Genomic DNA, 22,801 nt, shown 5'->3' on the forward strand with positions numbered 1-22,801 from the left:
ACCCATTTGAAGCTTGAAATTCTGCGTTAAATCAATAAAAAATACAAATACACTGAAATCTGAGCCCTAAATATAAAATTGTTTATAACGTTTCTAATATTCATCTAGTCAAGTTAGAAACCATAAATAAATACAACTCATTCAAAAATTAGATTAAGCAGTCAATTACTCAGTCATAAAGAATAACTTGAAACAATTGTATTTTTTTCTTTGGTCAAAAGTGTTAAATATTGTCAATATTAAAATATACAATTGATCAAATGGATCAAATTAAATGGAATTTATCTAGCAGATTTCCACTAACAGTTGTTATGATATAAAAAAAAAAAATTATACTATTAAATACAATATGTTTGAAGTATTTGCAATGCTACTTTTTTGTAAACAAATCAAAATATGTTCAATAACTTAATTTACAATATTTCATTAATCTAAATTTCTCTAAAAATATTTTACTTCGATAAGATCAGTAGAATGATAAGACTTTTTGTAAGTACTTCTAATAATTTAAATATATAATATAAGATCATATAAATAAATCCAATGTATAGTATTTAATAGAATAACATATTTAATATTGCCGTTTTCAATATATTACTTACACAGCTGAAGAAAATGTAGAAAATATTACTATTCAAAAGTAGAAAAAATAATTAATACTATACTATAAATTCATTATAATTTATAGCAATATGTATAACAACAATTAATTTAATTAGTGTATTAAAGAATACACATTAGTGAACTAATGCCATGAGAATGGTATACAATTATTCTTTATTACATTCATTTGGAACTTTTAGGATAAAAAAAAAACAAATTCTTTCTTTACTAAAAAAATACTGTTATATTTTATATTGTGAACTGGCACAAGACTCAAGTATTATAAAAATTAACTAGCTAAATATTGTTACCACATCACAGTCTCTTTGGAACAGATAACAATTATAAAAATTAATTAGCACTCCAATATATTATATAAAGTAACAATAATAATACTATAACATATCGGCAGACTACCTAATATTATATATTTTATCTTTTAAAAATTTAAAATGTTTACAATACAAATGGATGAGAAAAATTAAACAACATATATGTATGTAAATATAAATAATAAATTGTAATACTATATAACTGGACGGATACAATTAAATATAATTTTAAAAAATGTTATCCATTATTTCTTATACAAATATGATAATAGTTAAAATTTTTTCATTTTATTTTGCTTTTTACAAAAATTTTTACAACTATTTATATACACAACAAATTATATATAATATAACACACGTTTAATTGATAACATTTGCTGGAAATGCAATGGGTAAAAATTGGTAGACATTAAATAAGGCGGCAACATGTAAGTACAATGACAGCAACAATAATTGAGATAAACATGTCTATTGAAAGACACTGGTCTCCAACTTTACCAATCAATAGTATTAGGAACATTGTGTGTATGTGTATATGTGAATATCTGTTATTATAATGAAATCATAACAATATTTCATAAATTTTGTTTGACTTCTAACAATTCAGGATGGTTTTCGACAATGTTTAGTAGAATATTGTCGATATAAGCTCGCAACTGATCATTCACCTCCTGTTGATCTTTCAAGGCAGTTTTCATCTGAAAATAATTAAAATCATCAACAACATAACCCATATTTTTAATTACATTATGTAAATAAGAAATTAAAAATATACAACGTGCAACCAAAACAGTTACTATAGTAACCGATTAAAATTAATACGGCTGTAAGCCATCTTCAGGTGATAAGAATAAAAAAAAAAAACATTGAATAAACACTAAAATAAAATACTAGTCTAAAACGAAAGTTAAAAAATATAAAAATCAATAAAACTCAAAATTGAACATTAATAAAATAGTGTTAAATTTATTACTATTATTATGTATGATTAAGATGTATTTCATAAAGATATACTTATGCATTTCGTTCATTTAATAATTATTTATTATTTTTGATATTTATGAATTTATATTGAAAGTTACCAATTAATTTTCAAATATCACAATGAAATGATGGGACACCAGGCCCCATTATGAAAAATTGACCATTTTATGTCGTAATTAGTTATAATATTATAATAAACAAAAGTAAAAATTATATTTATTTTTAACTACGAGTATATGTATGTATAATAATAATTGAATCTTTCATAAATAAAAAAATATATATTGATTTATATTAGAAAAATTGAAATTATATAATAACTCATAACTGATGAAAACATACTAAAAAATGACATCAAAAATAACAATTTAATACTTTTATTACCAACCAGTAATAAATAATAATAAAAATAAAAGAATAAATTGTAAACTGTTATTTATTATTTTTTAGTACGCATGCAAAGCCCATACGAAATGTAATAAAATGTCAAGTGTTACAAATTCCATGCAAAAAAGGTGTAATACATTTTTTTTTTGCCAAATCTTATCGCTGAGTATGCGTCAATCGACATTCCTAACAATATGCGTTAACACAATAAAAATCTTGTAATCGTTCATTCAGGCAACACGACGACACAGCAAAGGTAAGAACACCATGACAATATTATTATTGTTTGTGTTTCCCCCATTGCTACGGCTACTCGACGACGACACCAATGACATTGAGACTATTGAGAGTTAACAACCGCGACTCGATTGAATCGTTTTCAACTGCTATTGTTGAACTCTCGGCATAACAACACAATTATTATGATATATATTAATCAATATTAGTCGATTCCATTTTTGATTTTATAAAATTAAATGTTGTGGTATATTTACCGGGTGCGGTTAAGAAAAAAAAATTAAGAAAAAAAGCCAAACACTGTTAGTTCGATTGAAAAAAAAACATATTTTAGTAACCAAATTGAAATTACCTTGTTTATTTGCAAAGATGAGGGACTGTGCTGTGAAAAGGAGCAAAAAAAAAACAATATTATATATAAGTACTTCAAGTGTGTTGTTAAATCTACATTCTATATATTTTTAATTGTATTAGATTAAGGTGTATCATATATATTATCATTTGCACTCGTGTGATAAATATTATTTGCTCTTATTATTGCTCTATTATGTGTACTACTCTACTTACATATGACAAATTTTATTGACATAATTCGGGTTAGATTCGTTATTCCGGAATTTTTTTTTTTCTTACGGTTTATGAAAATATTATTTGTAAGCACGGATACGCGAGATTATTAGACAAACGTCATGTTAAAATAATATATTTCAAACATGAATAACCATTAGGCATGTATAACACCACACTTACATCATCGTGAGTCAAACCGTCGAGTTCAGATGCGAGGCTGGGTGACTCTGTCAACAACAGTCTGCCTCTTTCGATGCCTTTGGCTATGGAGGACGCTTGCAGCTCATCGTATGAGTCTTTCAACGCTACCGAAAAAATAAAATAAAATAAAAGTTAACAAAAATTAACTCGCTCTAAATGCTATATTATATAAGTTGAAATACATCGATTGTTTGAGATAAAAGAATCACCATAGTCCATGACTAGTAAACTACATATAATTATAATCTTTATAGTAGTAGTTTTCAACTTTTTTTTATGCACAGCACATGTTAACAATAAATAACTTTTTCGAACTTTTTTTTTAAAGTTGTTTACATAAAATTGCATAAACAGAATTATACTTTATTATACATTCATATTAATTAATTAATATTTTATTATATATTTTTATTAATTATATGTAATTACTTATTACTAAAAAAACGTTTAAAAGCTCACGACACACTGGTTAAAAACCACTGCTTATAGGTTACACTTACACCGATTCTGATGTTTTAGTGACTCCAACTGGGCCGTAAGCTCAGTGACATACGGCGATGGCGATTGCAGTTTGGTGATCATAGCTTCCTTTTCAAGTCGAGATATTTCTAACTCTTTGGTCAGACCTTCGATAATCTATAAACATAAATGCGACATAAGTTTAATATAAGTAATATAACTAAACAGCTCATAAGCAAAATTCATTATATCAATATACGGTGTTGTTATTATTATTGTTTTAATTGTTATAAGCAGAGACAGCAGAACAGTATTTTATATACTGACCTCTTCGTTGTCCCGTTCTCTCTGTTTCAACTTTCTAAGTTCAGCTTCCAGTAGACGTATTTCATCTTTGAACGACTGAGCACCCACGTTGAGATCGCTAATCCGTTGTTCCAACGAAATCTTTTCAGTGCGCATCGCTTCTAACGCGGACTTACATTTTTCTGCTTCCAATCGTAAATTTTCATTAGCCGACTCAATACTTTGAAGTCTATAAACATTGAAAAATAGATAGTTTTAATTGACGACTATATAAATATTACAAGTATATTTATTTACTGCTTAAATGCAGAAAAAATGCTAAAAAAAGATTCATATCATTAAAAAATATTTTATGTTGTGCGATAAATGCGTTTAATATAAAAAAGTATATGTAACTCATAAAACGTTAATTAAATTTATTTTTTGAAGCCCTTTGCCCTTTGCATAATATTTGTTAACAAAATAATCTATTCTTTACAATCATTAAAAAAAGAAATATCATTGAGATTAAATTAATGCTTAAAAATGAAAAATTAATATGTCACATCAATCCATACAATGACGTTTATTATTGCTAAAAGTCATCAATTCATCATTATTCGTTCATACTATTACAATATAAATTATTTTAAAAGTATATATTTAAATAGTTAAATTTATTAAGATTCAATTATATCATATACAATAATTATATAGATTACATAATATAATTAACATATATATATATATATTATATATACGTGGTTATACTTTGTAGTTGGCCTTATTAATTATTAACATCAATGAGAAATAACTAATAACTTTTATAAGAAATAAGAATAATGATTTTTATGACAATATATTATACCTTTAGTGATAATTCATTATTACTATCAATTGATTTTATGAAACGTGGCTATATAATAACCTTAGTTAAATAATTAACAGATGACTCTTCAAACACTGAATGTCCAACTACACGATGAGACCAGTTTATCATATTATTATAATATATTAATATACATTTATATTTACAATTATAAATATAATGTTTAATTCTGCATGATGTAATATACTTTCTTGTAGCTAATGACATATTATATTGTATTTACCTTATGGCACAATTATCAATATGCAATTGTTTTTCCCTATCGACTCGGGTGACCAGCTCCCTGTGTCTACGCTCTTCGGACGCCAACCGCTCCTCGCACCTGAGTTCGGTGTCGCGGAGCTGCTCTTCAAGCATGTGGACGCGGGCTTGGAGAGCGGCGTTTTCCTCCTTGGTGCGCGCGTACCGTTCGTCCGTCAAGTGTTGATTGTCGGTCAGAGAATTCATCTGTTTTTGTAACACTTGTACCTGCACACACACATACAAACACATTATATTTTAAACGATGTCGGTTGGTGTAATTGTTATAGTAATTATTCTAAATACAACACGTTGCATATGCACGCGAGTATTTTAATATATTACAAAGGTAAAACAAAGGCGCATCGGTATGGAAATATACATAAATTATATATTATATACAAATACCTATACCTATAATGTATACGCAAATACTGCACGCGAGAGATAAATATAAATGTAGGTAGGTATAGAAAAAAAAAATTAAAAAAATAGTCATAAACTAATGATGCAACAAAATTACTTTTTGCACGTCAAAAACATTCGAGTTTCGTGAAATTTTTGGCAATTTCAACACGTCGTCTCCGATGGAACTCGCTTCATAAGCATTGCCAACAAATTCAAACTGTCCATCCCACATGTCGAACTCAAGCTCGGAGCAGCAGTTTTCTAAAATGTCGGCCTTATTCTTTTTGGGCGAAGATGACGACGACGACATGACTAACAACATAACTTCTAAAGAATGTGACTGTACGAGAGTAAGTACGATACTACGGTATGTTACAACTACCGACGGCCTTTTGGCCGATTTTCAGAAGAGAAGCCATTGCGCTTATCTGAATATTGATAACGACAGCATCAATTAACTATATTATCAAACGCGAGCATGTTTGTGTGTGGTGTGTGGACTACTATCGGAGCGTTCGTCGAGATATGATGCGTTTTTTACTGAACTTTGATCGCACTGCGCCGAGAGAATATGATGTGTACTCTAATAATAATATCAACGATGACTTATTTTGGCTCGGTGACAGAAATTTTTTTTCCCAAAAGTCGACTATTTTTCTCGATTCGTATATTTTAAGTAGCTGCCCACGTCCGGCGATGTATATGCGCTTCAATAGACGGAATAATAAGAGTGTTGTAAACAGACGATAAAAATATGCTGTACCACACACAGGCCCCCTGCAACGGTGTTATTATCAATATATATTTCGACACGATTTATCCAACGATAATATAGTGAAAAAAAATAAGAGCATACGCGAAAATGTTTCCTCACCGACGACTATAATTATACATTATGTACGACACTGACACACACAGATAACAATATCGGGATCTGCGCGCAGACTGAACGATTATTTAAAAAAAAAAACCTAGTATAATAACTATACATACATATATACACCTATAGTATTGTAGTACACTACTCTATACTATAACATTAAGTACAATTATACGTTCGTTAAACGACGACAACGATGATGGGCTTTTATCGAGTGCCGCCGCCACGTTGGTCCCCTACCCAATATACACGTGTGGTTACTTTATACTTATACAGTTGAGTTTGAGTCGAAAACGTCCTATCACAAACTGTTGTCACTTATCGAATACACCGCTATACTGGGTGATTCTTTTATCAAACAACACTCGTTATATAATAATCTGTTGGCATTTTTTGAAAAAAAACATCTTTACATAATTTCCAATCGAAATAATATATTTTTTTAAATATAACTTAATATTTTTTATTGTTATAATTTTTTTAAGATTTTATTTTTTTGCTAACAACACATTTTTTATTTTTTATTCCGAAGCATACTTATCACATTTGCTTATTGTATAAATGATACAGATTGTAAATATATATTTTAATAAAAAAAAAAAAGAAAGAAAAATATTCCTAAGCAGAATATTTTTCTGAGTATTTCGTTACATCAAAATCGAAATTCTGACAAGTAAACTATGAGTTATAAGTATTTAAAGTTTAGATGAGCGGAATGAAAAAGCACGGGAATACCCACAAAATATTGGTCTATCATTCCGCATTTTCGCTTACATAAACTTTAAATACTTATAACTCATAAACTAATTGTTAGAATTTAGATTTTTAAACATTAAATACACCAAAAATATATTTTGTTTAAGAATATGTAATAAAAAATATGTTGCCATAAAACAATTATGTAAAAATAATTTTTTCAAAAACGTTTATAGATTTTGAAATAATGAGTGTTGCCCAATAAAAGAATCGCCCAGTATACCACTTCTATAAATTAGAACTTCAATTATTACTGCGTGTGTGTAGGTAGGTACACGACACACATCCATTTACGATGTATAGTTACAACCAATAGAAATCCGACGATTAGTCGCGAGGACGAGGCTGCACAACCAAAAATATGACGACAGTTGTGTAACGATAGGCGAAAATGCATGATACGCGGAAACAATTCAGAAGAACGTAAGATTAAATAAGAAAAACTAATAAATACATTAATATTCAACGAAAAATATATTCACTAACGGAAATGTTATGCCAAAAATAATCACATTTACTAAATTAAAAAAAAATATATAAAATTTTAATATTCATTTTTATTGCTTGAATAATTATTAATTATACAACAGTATTTAAACTACAGCAAAATAAAAAATTCAGATAAATAAATAAACAAGACGAAAACAACAAAGTGGGTATAATGACTTCCACCAATCCTATAAATGCAACAAAATATACAGAATTAGTTTATGTGTCAAAATAAAGTGTTATAAATGAATTAGTTCTATATATACAACTATACAAGTAATTAAATATATTATTAATTCTGATTATATTAAATACATTTTGTTAAGATCTGATGATTGATTTGCTACCAAGAACATAAAAGAAATTTTATCTTTCTTAGAAAAAAACTATATACTGTGACGAGTGATGAAAACTTAATTTAGAATTTTATTCCACGCACCCAAATGTTTTTTGTTAAGTAAAAAAGATATCCAAACAGTAAAAACTGTATTTAATATTTACTGGTTAGACTATTATTAGACCTATTTTATTAGTACTACAAGTAGTATTAACAAATAATTGTCTAACTTGTTGCTTATACTTGTATAAATTGTAATATGTCATATTAATTAACAACACAAACATGTGAAATTGTTGTCAGTTTAATATACAATAATTTTTCAACCATAATTATATGTTAATTTTAATATAGTTTCATTGTTTAAATTCAAGTTAATCGAATCCGATTCGTACACCTATTATCTACCTATAGACTACCCGGGAACCAATTCGGTTAGATTAGGTTGGCATGGATGTCTGCAAGTTGGTTGCAGACATCCATGAATAATACGTATATAATGAGTATTGAGTAAAAAATACAAATAAGACCAATTTGAGATTAAATCAAAATACATTTCTGAAAACTAAGACTTATTTTTATCTAAATAGATTCCAGACTCGGCTGACTCGAGTAAACATGCAAATAATTGATGCTTCACTCAATAAACATAATAAATTGTAATATTGAATTAAAATATTTTAATGATTTTTAACCAACTACTATTGTTTGATTCCGTAATACGCAATAAACGATTATCATTTTCGTTCACCTAGCAATTAAGTTACATTATTTTTTAATCGAATTTAAAAATAACTCTAATTGACAATATACCTGCGAATATTCAGAACACGCGAATAACATTTAGTATTATATAGTACACTCGTTTCCTGCGGACAGCGAAGGAAATTATTTATACGGCAGTAGCGCGCACAGGAATGCTGTTTAATAGTCGTGATGGAACTTATCACGTATAAAATACGAATATAGAAATAATAATAGGTCTTAGTAGTGACGGTGGGGTATAATAATAATGATTACACGATGGCATCTATGTTATAGTCTTACCTTATTGTTGAGGTCGAGAACGTCTTCTTCGATAGATGTGTCAGAGTACACATCGTCGGGCGTATCGCAAATGGAACTGCGGCCGGACGAATTGAAACTTGAACTCCGATAAAGATCACTGAAACACAACAACAATGATATTATTATCTAATAACGTGTAGAAACTACGAAACAATAATAATAAACGCCGTTAAATATTTTACCTGGCGAGTGCATTTGAACCGATCCTTTTGGCCGATCTGCGTGAAACAAAACAGAAACGTATCATAATTTAATAATCATACTCAAATATTATACAATAATAATGATAATAAAAAAAAATTAAAAAGGAAAAGCGGTCGGTAAACTCCGCTCAATATGCATTTTTAAAAGACCATAACGCGTTTTTCTCCAAAATATCTATTCATTAGGATAGTAATAATAGCTAAGGCAGCATTAACGACGATGGCTATGCAGCTGGTATGGAAAGCTACTTTCTATAAACATTACTTACTATAAGTACTATTCTTAACACCACACACGCATTACGCGTCTATTAATTATTATTATAACAAGCTTCATTATCAAATGTCCAGAAAAAAGATAATAAAATAAATGCATTCTTTCTACATACATAGACGAATTTACTCCGATTACGATCGGTATAACTATAGCAGTTATGATCACATTAACACGATATAAGATATTTAGTACCTATGTTGTTTTATTTCGCCTTAATTGTAAATTTTCCACTAAAATTTGTGAACTTTCCTAAAACTTTAGTGAATCAAATAATAATTCTAAAATGAAATTTTCAATATTTAAAAAAAAATATTACCCAGTTTAAGATAAGTGATAATTGAATAATTGTAAATCAAAACAAGACTATAAAATACGAGTAATATCTAATAAATAATATGTACGAGAGGAGAGATTAACTAATTAGTAATTAGTGATAAACATATAATTGAATGTAATCTAATTTTCAATGAATTCTCAATTTAATTGCAAACAACTATATTATTCGACATAATTGTTCTAAAATGTATAATATGTATTATTTCACAACTAACATTTAAAATGGTATAACTCCTATCTACCAATACTCAATAGCTATCTAAATGTATATACGCTTCCAAGGACAACGTATAAAACATAAATTTATAATTTTTTTACTCACTCCTTCTATTTTGGAACAGAAATATCTACAGTGAAACTTACCGGGAAACTAAACAAAAAGAAAAACAGAGGTTTTCACTACACTCGTACGCGATGATAATTACATTTTCCTAGTACTCGGGAAATTATTCTTAAAAAATCATTGTAACGAGGTCGTTGTCCGTACGATAAGTATACAGAACACGTATACAGTACACTATACACCCAAAAATTCAGTATATATCCGAAAGTCTTTTGACTCATACGATTTATCTTTAGAACAAAAAGGTGAACTATCAGTGCAATATGATTGTATTGACTAAAAAGAATATTCATTACAGAAACTAATTTTTTGTAAAAACATTTTAAGAATGTTTCCATTGTCACAGGGCAAGCAAATATCTCCTAAACACCGTTATTATACTGCTATAATACAGTATAATATATACCCTCACTGCTATTTCTAGCACATTAGACACGAAATATCTTGACTACGATTAAACTATGACGAAAATAACGCTGGTCGTGGCTAATTTCGCAATTTTTCCGCAATTCTGAACCAGAATTTATGTAAACACAAACAACGCGATAGGTGACAATAAAATTCACCATATGGAAGGACGATGATGGCTACTATACGATATAGTCTATACCAATAATTTATAATAATTTTATAATGATAGTATTATTATAGAGACGGACAAACACACCTGTGATGAAAAAAAAACATTCTTTTTGATTTTTAAATCAATACCAAAAATAAAATGGAGCTTTGTTTAACGTATCTAGATAATAATAATTACAGTTGTAAAAACCAAAGGAAACGTAGTAAGTAAATACGACATGATGACCATTACATACCTTCTCCATGAAGACCGATTATATTCCTGTTTCATATCTCGTCTATATGCAATATACTACACTGGTAAAGCATTAATCGTGAGTCATGACATTTTGACGAAGATAATAAATATATATAAATCACTAGCACATGCGATAAAGACGCACTTTAATCTCAAGCAACACACGACCGCGTCGCCAGAGAGAAGTGATCAAACTCGTCGACCGTCGCACTATAACTATACGTAGGTGAAATCACACACTCACGTGAACACACACACACACACACACAAACACTACAAAATCGTACTATATACTATTATTTTATACACAAGTCATGTGTGTGCGTGTGCTCAACAAGAAGGGGTGTTGTGTACGCCAACTGTGTGTATGTCTGCCGAACACGCAGTGGTGGTGTAGGTATAGGTAATAATATACTAGACGTTTATACCACGTAGACGGTAACTATACGGCTACCACTACCGGTCTCACAAGGCGGGTTATATTATATACAGTGGATAAAAACAGAGAACGGCCCCTCAGCATTCCTTCCTATCGTTGCGTTTCGCCTTTCATTTTTTTTCAATGTACCACTGGGTCATACTCATAACGCTCGACGGATAATATTATTATTATACTAAGCACACTCGAATAGAACGATGACGACGTATATACACATGCGCATAACCGCGAAAAATATCAAATTGTATTATACAGTCAGTACTACATATATTATATATATATGGTTATATGGTAGGCTTGTGCCTACCTACCTAATATATACATATACGTTTAAATAAATATCATATATTCATATTATATTATAATATAGATAGAGAATTCCAGTCACGGTATATAACCGACTCGGATTAGCTGAACTCAAGGGCACATAAGTATTTGGCGTGAACGGTGAACCATACTTCGACAGTTCGACGGTGCAAAAAGTACCGAACAGATAAAATTAAAGGGGAAAAGCCTAACAGCTTAATGTACTTAAGCAGGTACACAAATTTTGACCATATAATAGTATCTATACACAATATATACACACAATTATAATAATATGTAACCTACTTTTTTACTATGTGTTCAAATGGTGCAAAAAATAAAAAAAATATTAGGTAATTCCAATTTTAGTTTTTTAAATATAATATAATAATCGTTTGGAACAAGAAAAAATGTTTGTGCAGTATGTATAGAACTGTTGTTTTCCAATCTATGCAAAAATAAACAATAGACACGCCCGCAAAACCACGTTTACTTTCGCCAAATACGCCCACAAATGCAGCCAATCCAGGTTGGGTGTGTGTACATATAATATATCATCCTCTTTCGTATGATGGACAAGTGAATTTCAATAAAATCTCATCTACTAATACAAGTTATAAACACTATGTTCGACTACACTAAAGTTGTTGCAGTGCTTCTACAATTGTATAAAGTACAATAAGTATATGTATTATGTAGTATAGTGGTATTAATAGGTTAGTGAGTGGTGTATATCTTCTTTATATATACATTTCTAAAACATATTATGTATACGACTATATAGGAGCAAACAATTAGTAAACGTACGATAATTATATATGTATAAACGAACTCAGTTTTATCGAGATATAATTTTATGAAATTCGGGTGCATATAAAAAATATGTTAACGTCGCCAACGCAAATCGTGCCGCTGATGTGCACGCATTGAAGACACGCGTAATAACATTGTAGCCGGAGAATTATATGCTCTAGAGAAGAAATTATTACGTAATACACGTAAATATTAATCACTATAGTATTGTCTCGATCTTTTGTGTGTGAATGTAACTATGACGACAACGGAATACATACACACACACACACACAAATCGAATAACGTTTGTTCGATCACGTGTTTTAAAAAGAAAGAGAACAGTGCATGGAACTAATTCGAAAAGTAAAAATATTCGTTGTATTTATTTTATGTAGAGCGTATTACATATTTAAGCTTACACGGAAATAACGCGCAAATTAATTGACAATGTTATCTTTAAAAAGAAATATATAAAATCTGTTATTATATTATTTTTACTTACGACAAAACTAAACAGCGCAAAAATATTCATAAATCGCTAAAAACCTAATTTCTACTTAACTCCCATAAGTATAGTCAATGTCATATTACACATAGAAACCGATTACTTCGACAAACACAAACGACGTAAGTAGTAGGCATCTTCACATAATCGAATTAAGGGCGTCGGGTAAACGTAACAAATCATAGACGTTCGCACTGACAATACATACACAACCGCGGGAATAATATAACGCGAAGCCAACTCTGGACAAATCATATTATAATAAGCTATAGCCTATAACTGGTGCCACCTTAATACGATTTCGAATACACCATAGGTTAAATATATATTTATAGACAATAGTAGTTATTTTGTGTCAAACGACAAACCTACACGCGATTATACAAATAGTTTGTACCGAATAAGGACCAGCTGGTGGATTTTTATCATTGAGCCCGTTGAGGTCATATACTATTCATGCTAGTATACTACTATAGTACTATGTATATATATATATAATTATTTAACACCACTCTCACCTTTCTCTCATTTAATTAGTAACCTATACCTATCTGCAGCCACGATGACGCAGATTTATTCAAAATAGTTATTAATAAGTATTAAATTACTTAAACTTGATCTTCAAATCGACAAATAAACAAATAGAAATGTATAGTGTCTAAAAACTAAGCCATTTTAAATAAAAAGAAAAAACACTACAGTAATATTATTTGGTTTGTAATTTGTACCTAACACGAAAATATAATGATATACGAGTATAATACAAAGAAATAATATTTGTAACACGATTTTTTTCAAAACTTATAAAATGGAAGTACAGTCACGAACGTTTCAGTCTGTAAAAATTACCATTTGTATCGATTTTAATCATTAAAAGTTTCAGTACGTGCGTAAGTGATTTGCCTTAACGGTAAAATACAGTATATTATAATATATTGTATAGATATATAATACATAATAAGTTATAAAACAATGTTAAGTACTTACGAATGTCTCATCGAACCCCATTTACGGTTTGGCAGTATTTCAGCACTGAAAAGATTTTTAAAAAAAATAGACGATTAACATTGGATATATTATACATATATATTGTACACGTGACATAAACAAGCCACGACTACAGTAGTTTAAGTTTGACTAATATTTTATTATACCTGTGCCCGTTTGTCGTCCTCCTCAAACTTGTCCTGAGCCACGTATTTCTTTTTAGTCCCAACGTGTTAGTGATTGGATTTTCGACACCGCTGAAACGAACAAAAAAATCATGATAATATATTTACTAACGCTGTGTTATAAGGAATAAACAAACTTTGAGATCACGTTATTAACAGGTGAAGAATTCTCCATGTCATTTTCACCGTAACACTCGTAACTCTCTTCATCTGACATGCTCGAAAACTGGCTGTACCAAAAAACAAAATTAAAAATAAAATATCGTTTTGATATATTTCAGTATTTCACACAGTTCAACACACCTATTATTCGTAGAATTCGAGTCTGTGTTCCCACCATGTATGGCCGTATCTTCTATGTTAAGTTTGAACGCTGGAGAATCACCTTTGTTATTGTTATTGACGATATTTTCATCTTCTTGTATTTTGGGCGCCATCATCCTAGCCAAAACCTACAAACACACATACGACAACGGACAATGTAATACCATTATATCGATATTTATACAAATATATTAAAAACTAATTGTGATTAAGACAATGCATTTCCAATGGTCGCCATGATAACATGGCATTACATCATTAATTATAATACTATATATTGTATTAGTAATAATAGCTTTGTCACAACGTCATTAATGAGTGTAATTCATATAAGAGAATTCCAAATGTACACCATACATTTATTATACATAAATAACATTATTGTTTTCCAATACCTGCGATCGTACTACCATAGTCATGATGTTTTTGCGGACAACCTTCGCGATCGGTTCGCCTACGTCGCACAAGATGATTCACAATATTATAATATTATGATATATTGAGCTGTATAAAATGGACTGAACTCATTCGCGTAGGATAAATCGACACACACTAACACCCGGACGAACACCCACACCCTTATATATACATGGTTACAGATAGGTGTGGTAAGGCTCCAATGAGGGGGTTGTACTTTCTTTCTTCCGAAAGGTGATAGGCACGTGTCCCGGCAGACAGATGTAAGTAGGTACCTTACAGATGTATACCCGTCAATAAAGCGGAACATGCCGTATTGTGTATCGCAGCACACGCGTTTGTCGTTACGTATATATCATATATATTATGTTATTATATTAAACATACATACGGCTAAACTAAGGGCAAAAAAACAAGAGAAAACTACGATGCCCTAAGTATAAAATATACTCCCTCTTTTGCAGCTGCGTCGCTCAAGACAACGTGTGCGTTTAGATACGGCACGTTCCCCGCTACCGTTTCCGATCAGGAAACGAGTGTTTCTTAGCATGCAGAGGGTTGTTAGTCGCGTTTCCGTTTCTTTTGTTTTATCTGCAACCCATTTAGTCAAAGGACTCGAAACGCGATTTATCTACTAACTATTTATCGACTTAAGTTTACACGCGCCAATTTAAGAATCTAGTCAAAACGACATATCATTTTTTTATAGTTAGATTTAACTTGAAATTGATTTATAACTAACTACCTTCTTTACAAAAAATTTATCAACAATAATTATATTGTTAGGTTATTAGTATTAATTTAATAATTTGATACTTTCGATTCATTAAAAAAGTGAAATATGGATGAGCGTGGTTAAGTTTTATAAATTTAACATTTACATAAAATTAACACGAAAAATTAATATAAATATTAAATAATACATACTTTAAAGAATACAAAATATACTACGATTACATTTTTTATTATTATTTATAACTTATTAGGTATAAAAAGAAAGATTTTAATAACTTACATAATCATATTATTATGTTTAATTGCCAGTGTAACGAGAATAATAATTGATAATTCCTGTAGAATAATAAGTTTTATTCAGTTTATAGGTATAGATTCACTGATATTATTAATATTATACAGTTGCACAAAAAAAAAAAATTCTGATAATTTTATATCATATTAATATTATATTATTACATAAATAAATATGGTATGATATCAATAAAAATGTATATTTTATTTTTAATTATATACAATTATTACAATTTATTACAAACAAGATTGAATGATTGTGTGGGTTGTATTTTTTTTTTTCAGAAAAGAAACTACACTTAATATAATACAAATTCATCATTATTGTTTATCTTGCAGTAATTTAGATAAAACGAAACAATAATATTTTGAATTAAAAAAATAAATAGGCATGTTTTAAACGTTAAAGAATGTCAAACTATAATCTCAGATGGGGCATATAAAATTAGAAATCATAAACAAAAACACTTTTAAATGCAACACAAAAGTATTAACTGTTAATTTATTAATTTACAATATTATATATTATTATGAAAGCGATAGTGAGTTTTCCTAAGACATATATAATATATATCCTTATACAAAATGTCCACCAAAAAAATGATCATTACTCATCATTAATATAAAAGCATTAATTGTATTTTTATTTATCACCTCAATGACCAATATTGTCACGGGTTAATTTAAATAATAATACAAAATATATATATTATGATCTTTTAAGAAAGACAATATATTATTACAATTTATAAACCGTATACAAAATCATAGAATAATGCACAAGTATTAAATACCTATAAGATACGTCAAAGTAAAATTATTCGCACTATTGTATTTAATGCGATACCCAATCACTGACTGAGTGATTGCGTTTTATTACATTTAATATTATTTTATCAGAGAAGACTATAAAATATGAATATCAAAATCAACAATAGTAATTTTAATGTCTCCCCCTCCCACCGCACATAAGATGACATATTTCTTTAATACTTGAATGACGACTAAATATTATAACAACAAAACCAAATTGATATCATGAATAGGCGAATCGGACATAAATTTCCGAATAGGTATGTATATTTTTAATTATTAACACAGAATAGATGAAATTACTATTATTTTGCGGTATAATGAAAATATGAATATTATCAAAGTATATAATATGTATAAAGGAACGACCTTACACAATATATTGCAGCGACAACAACTATAGTAGCTATTCATAGTACTTTTTTTTTAACAAGGACAATTATTATATTATGCTATTGAGCATATTTTCCTGGATCCACACACATGAATATGTGTAATTTTTTTTTGTGAGGGAGGGATACATCAAAATACGCGTGAGAGATTGGAGCCGAAATTTATGTTTTCCTGGATAAAACGAGTAAGTGTTCCGGCCAGATGGCACTTATATTTTTATATACGTAGATACGTGGATACGTCTGGCTTTAGTTACGAGTGTTAGTGTGGTATACGTTATTTATTACGAGTTTTAGAAGAATATAAGACATGGAAAACAAAATATGACGGTCTATAACACTTAAATAAAATATACAACATGATATTAATAATATTTAATATATGGGGAGACGGAAACAACCAACGCATATGACAGGTTCAAAACAATATTAAATAGCGTCTCTATTGTCATGAACCATTAATCCCATCATTTGTGTACTCTTTAAAGTGTGATGAAGATTAGTATAGTTACACAGTGTAACTTTTTCAGTTTCAGTCTCGTCCCAGTAGCACAATTATATTATATAGTACACGTTATTATTATTCTCTCTAGCCGCAATGGCCCCGGTTAACACGCAAAACCACCGTTAGCCTAAAAACATACCTACACAATATGAAGCAATTGGTGGTGGTATGGTAGTTGCTTCATTGAGATACGGTCTAACGAATATAAAACGTGTGGTTTTATTATGTATCTATTATATATGTATAATTAACGCATGAAATATCGGTTTACCTATATAGATATAAAAATATAAAATGCGTATTACCGCGAATAAATATGTATTAAATGAAAAACACAAACATTATGTGTATTTCGTATAGGTATGTGACATAAACGTTTTTTATCATCATTAAAATATGTAAAGGCTATCACCTTGGAAACAGTTATTTGGATTTAATTTAGCATTAAATTATACATTTTTTTTTTAAATTTAATTGTACTCAAGATATATTGTTATAAGCTTACATTATTCGAGGAGACCGATGAGAATTCAATAAATTTACAATCTACAATACTTTATTATCTCAAAGTGAATTAATATTTAATACCGAGTAAATAAACCTAAACGAATTAATCAAATCATTTAATTTAAAAATTGAATTAACATACTACGTTATGAACACTAGCGAATAATTAGTAAAAGTATATATAATTATAAACTGCAGGTTTCTAAATAACATTTAGGAACATGATATTCTGTAGTGTTGTACTCGTCATTTTAATTATTCGTCTGACAACAGCCAGATGTCGATGGTAATTTTTTATTTAGCAATAGAAAAAATACCATATGGTCAAAATAAAACAATTATTAATAACTATACCAATAACACAATTCGGTAAAACCGATAGAAAAAGTAAATTTAATAGGTAATCTTATTATAAAAAATTAATGAAATAAAATATAATATTTACCATGATTAAACGTCTATACTTAGCTTAATAACAGTTTTAACAAGTTTCAACGCACAAAAAGACTATGATTTTAAGTTACATTTCTTACTAAAGATAATATATATATAAATATCGCAATTTCGTCAATATTAATAAGGATCAATAAAATATTCTATAACACAAAACACACTCCTTCTCATTTAACAATACTTAAATTTTAAAAAATTCTCATGTCAATAGTGCAGTAATTCGTAACAATAATGTGTTTACTGTTTCTGGAATGAATAAAGAACATCAGTAATGCGTATTTACACTTCCTTGGTTTGCGAATTGATAAATATATTAAACGAACGTGTTTAATTACGTACTATAATAATAGACTATTTAAGAACTGGTCATGGTAAAAAAAAATAAAACTAAAGATGCATGTCAAATGTGTATTGTGTAGTTTCCTCGTTTTCAGGTTAACGCCGTCGAAGGTCGTTGAGATTGACTTGCATTTTTTTCGTCATAATTTATATTCTGTTGTTGAATATTATCATCAAGTCGCGTACAGTGTAGGTTTAGTTTCCTTTGTCGTTGTTAAGTATGCAAAGCGAAAAAAACTAATTAAATATTGTTTGAAATAGGTACCTACGCAGTTTCGTGTTACAAGAGAACCAAAATATTTTTTTCCGAAATGAACTTTTAAATATTTAAAAAAAAAAATACGTTACAATAATGATCAGATTGTGTTATACATTATAGACTGTTGTACATTATAATATTCCTTAATATTGTATAGGGTAATTTCATGATCCATGCATTATGAATAATTCACAAATCGTTCTACTTTTTGCTTTTAATTCAAGAATATTATGAGAAAAAACTTCATCAAGATAACATATAAAATAATGAGGTCGGTACAGTCTAAAACCTATTAAGAGTTGAGAAAAATGAATGTTAAATTGTTAAATGGTCAACTCTCCAACTATATACTATTACTTATATTAAACCCATTACATGTTATACACATTATACTGCTATGTACAGTAATACTCGATAAATTATTAGCCAAACCATAGGTATCAATAATAAAGATGTAGACGAAAACTCAATATTATTATTATATTTTTCTAAAATAAAAATATAACATTTTTCAAAAAAAAACTATTCAGTTCATGATTGTAGGTAGGCTAGGTAGTTATTAGTTATACATAATAATACATGATACATGTACCTATCTACCTAATACTGATTACTGAGTATGAATGTAAAGAGAATTTCGTAAATACCACGAAAATTGATGTAAATTACGGATTAACAAAAAGGTCTACGGTCTATCTATATTCTATACTATATACTATAATGTAAATAAATCATACAATATAATATACAATGGCGTTTAACTTGTAAATTTTTTTAGGATTTTTGGAATTTGAAACCATCAAATATTTCAATTTTAATGGATTTCCTAGAAATAGGTTTTTTACAGGTTTCCGTTTTAAGGGGATTTAGAAGCGGTGATTTTCAGTCTTTGTCAGCCATATACCTATAGCAACACAAGAATCTAGATGTGATCTATTTCCAATGTACCTATCAATTAATCTATAGAGAAACAATAAGAACTTTAAAATCAGACTTGAATTTTTCGTTAAGTCTACTTGAAATGTTAAAAAATGTATACTCTAAAATATGAAAATTAAAAAATTGCCATACTTTAATGCTCGGAGAAATTCAAATCAAAATCAATGTCAAAATTGTTTTTTAAAATTATTATCGTATTATTAAGTGATACGTTAAAAATATAACATTTCTACATCGCCACTTTTAGTTTTATTTGATAAAAAAAAGATGAATAATTTAATCCTTAAAATTAAAATTAAAATATATATGTTTAACTTTGCATAGTTTAAAGAAAAATTATTATTTTACCTATACCTTTTAAAATACTATTTTTCACATTAAATAAAAATTTAAATTATTATTATTATTTTTTTAAGTGTAAATAAAGCGATTTATAATATATTGTTGTGTGATAACTTTATAGTTTCAAAGACTTAAATGAGATAAATATTTTTTTATTCATAATATTTTAAACTTCAATTAAATTACAAAATGTTGAGAAAATTTTCCAAAAACATACATGCCAGTGAATTAAATATTATTTCAATAGGTACTGTTTTACATTTACATTCTTTATTTATTATTATTATCATTTAAACAATGGGAAATACTATTTGTCAATAACTAGTTATTCTTATAATGGAAAAACTAAAAAGATAAAGATACACAGAAATAATAAAATATTTATTAAATATAATAATAGTATTGTTATTTGTTAGTGTTTAGTGATAATACACATTACACTAAAATTTATAATATTATTTGATTTTGGAACTTTACAAAACTTATCAAGCTAATGATAATAACTATACTTATATTTTATAAAAAAAAAAGTTATCTTGTCAACATATAGTTAATCACTAAAAAAAAGTTATTACTTTTACTTAAAAATTGTCTAGATAAAAATATTAATAATTTTATTTTGTGGATTATTAATTTGTTTTTAGTTACTATTAGGTATCACCTATAAATATTTATTAAAATATTTTTATCTCATCAGTCATCATATAAAATAAGAATTTTAACAATTAAATTGTAATACTTCTACCAAAATTGATAAATTGTAATCATCATTGTACTCTTTAATTCTTACACTCGCATAAATTATTATTAAAATAAGAAATACAAAACTTTTGAAAATAGTTTAAATAAAATATTTGATTATTTGGAAGGTATAAACTGCATGACAAAGTCTTGTTTAAAAAGATTGAAAGAGCAATAATGTTATCAATTTTAGATTTATTGAGCAATAAAAAAATAATTTAGTTATAATTTGATGTAATAACGGTCAAAAGATTATCAGTACCTTTATAATTGCAGGTCTAAAAATACTTGAATTATAAAACGGTAAAAGATAAAAACTAAATAGTCGGCTGTGGGCCCAAACATTATAATACAATAAAGTCACAGTCAATTTAAACACAAACTGTAGGTAAGATTTTAACGCGGCAGACTCGGTAACAATATAGAGAAATTGGATTAAATAATTAGTCAGAGTTTAATTCAATTATACTTCACATTTAGTATAACTAGGTTAATCAATAGTTTAAGTAAAGAGAATATTTAAATATCACCAACCTTTGACTGTCCTATTAAGTGTACGTTGTGATATGTATTTGATGTGTAAGTATTCACAGAATCTTCATCACACAACTATAGCAGAGATGTCCATATGTTGTATGACACCAAACACCATTGCACAGTTAAACTGACATTAAAAAAAAAAATAAAAATAAATAACACACACAGACACACAACAGATTTCAAGCGACTCAGCAAGTTGCTGACAGGGCTGAGTATTGAAACCCCAGGGACTTGTGGAACAGATAGTTGCAGATAACAGTATACAAAAACCAGAACCCCGACTCACACTTAACGGATAAGATAATACAATGTGCACGGGAACGTAGTGGGTGGGTGCCGTCGATACCGCAGTAGTAAGCAAACTGATGTGTTCATTTTTCGATGACAAAATTATTTAAAATATTTGAAAAAAAAAAAACAATTATTATTATAAAAATTAAAAAAAAAAAACAATTGAACTGTAAGCAGAGTCACTGCTGCTGCTGCTGCTGCTGCGGCGGCGGCGGCAGTGTGGCAATTGTATTTCACTTCACCTGTATTATAGAGGTGCCTCACTACCGCAGTACCTGTGTTACCTGTAATAATATATTCACCTGTAATTTATGTTTTGCTTTTTTTTTTTATTTACACTTATGCGCCGTAATGACAGTGCGTGCGGCCGAGGCGACTCGAAATATTTGCCATCGAACGAAACCGTTTGCGGAAGTCGCGGCACGACGGGATCTTCTGCAGCTGTAGAGATCGGATACGGCTACGATCGAAACGTCTCGATCGTTTCCGTCGCGTTGGAAAACAATCACACGAGTGCGGAGTGAGGAATCTCATGGCCCGGGCGGTTACACTATAAACTCAATACCTCTCGATTGGCTTGATTTACGTG

The 22,801-nt window shown here is 28.7% G+C and overlaps 1 protein-coding gene across 6 annotated transcripts; it reads right to left on the bottom strand.

The window, feature by feature from the left end:
- Positions 1 to 820: 820 nt before the first annotated feature.
- Positions 821 to 22,669, bottom strand: LOC132926514 (rab11 family-interacting protein 4). Of its 6 annotated transcripts, none has more exons than XM_060991181.1 (14): positions 22,515 to 22,669; positions 21,916 to 22,045; positions 14,625 to 14,773; positions 14,459 to 14,551; positions 14,304 to 14,393; positions 14,137 to 14,181; positions 9,308 to 9,343; positions 9,105 to 9,222; positions 5,171 to 5,415; positions 4,101 to 4,308; positions 3,815 to 3,950; positions 3,294 to 3,418; positions 2,896 to 2,925; positions 821 to 1,633 (listed from the first exon to the last, which is right to left on the bottom strand). In XM_060991181.1, the coding sequence occupies exons 3-14, from the start codon at positions 14,759 to 14,761 to the stop codon at positions 1,511 to 1,513; spliced, it is 1,386 nt and encodes a 461-aa protein (XP_060847164.1). In that variant the 5' UTR covers positions 14,762 to 14,773; positions 21,916 to 22,045; positions 22,515 to 22,669; the 3' UTR covers positions 821 to 1,510. The 6 variants fall into 6 exon arrangements, with proteins under 6 accessions (XP_060847164.1, XP_060847101.1, XP_060847230.1 ...); XM_060991118.1 differs by lacking the exon at positions 22,515 to 22,669 and adding an exon at positions 22,208 to 22,435; XM_060991247.1 differs by lacking the exon at positions 21,916 to 22,045.
- Positions 22,670 to 22,801: the final 132 nt, after the last annotated feature.

Source organism: Rhopalosiphum padi, chromosome 1 (genome assembly GCF_020882245.1).
Source record: "Rhopalosiphum padi isolate XX-2018 chromosome 1, ASM2088224v1, whole genome shotgun sequence".
Taxonomy (NCBI): domain Eukaryota; kingdom Metazoa; phylum Arthropoda; class Insecta; order Hemiptera; family Aphididae; genus Rhopalosiphum; species Rhopalosiphum padi.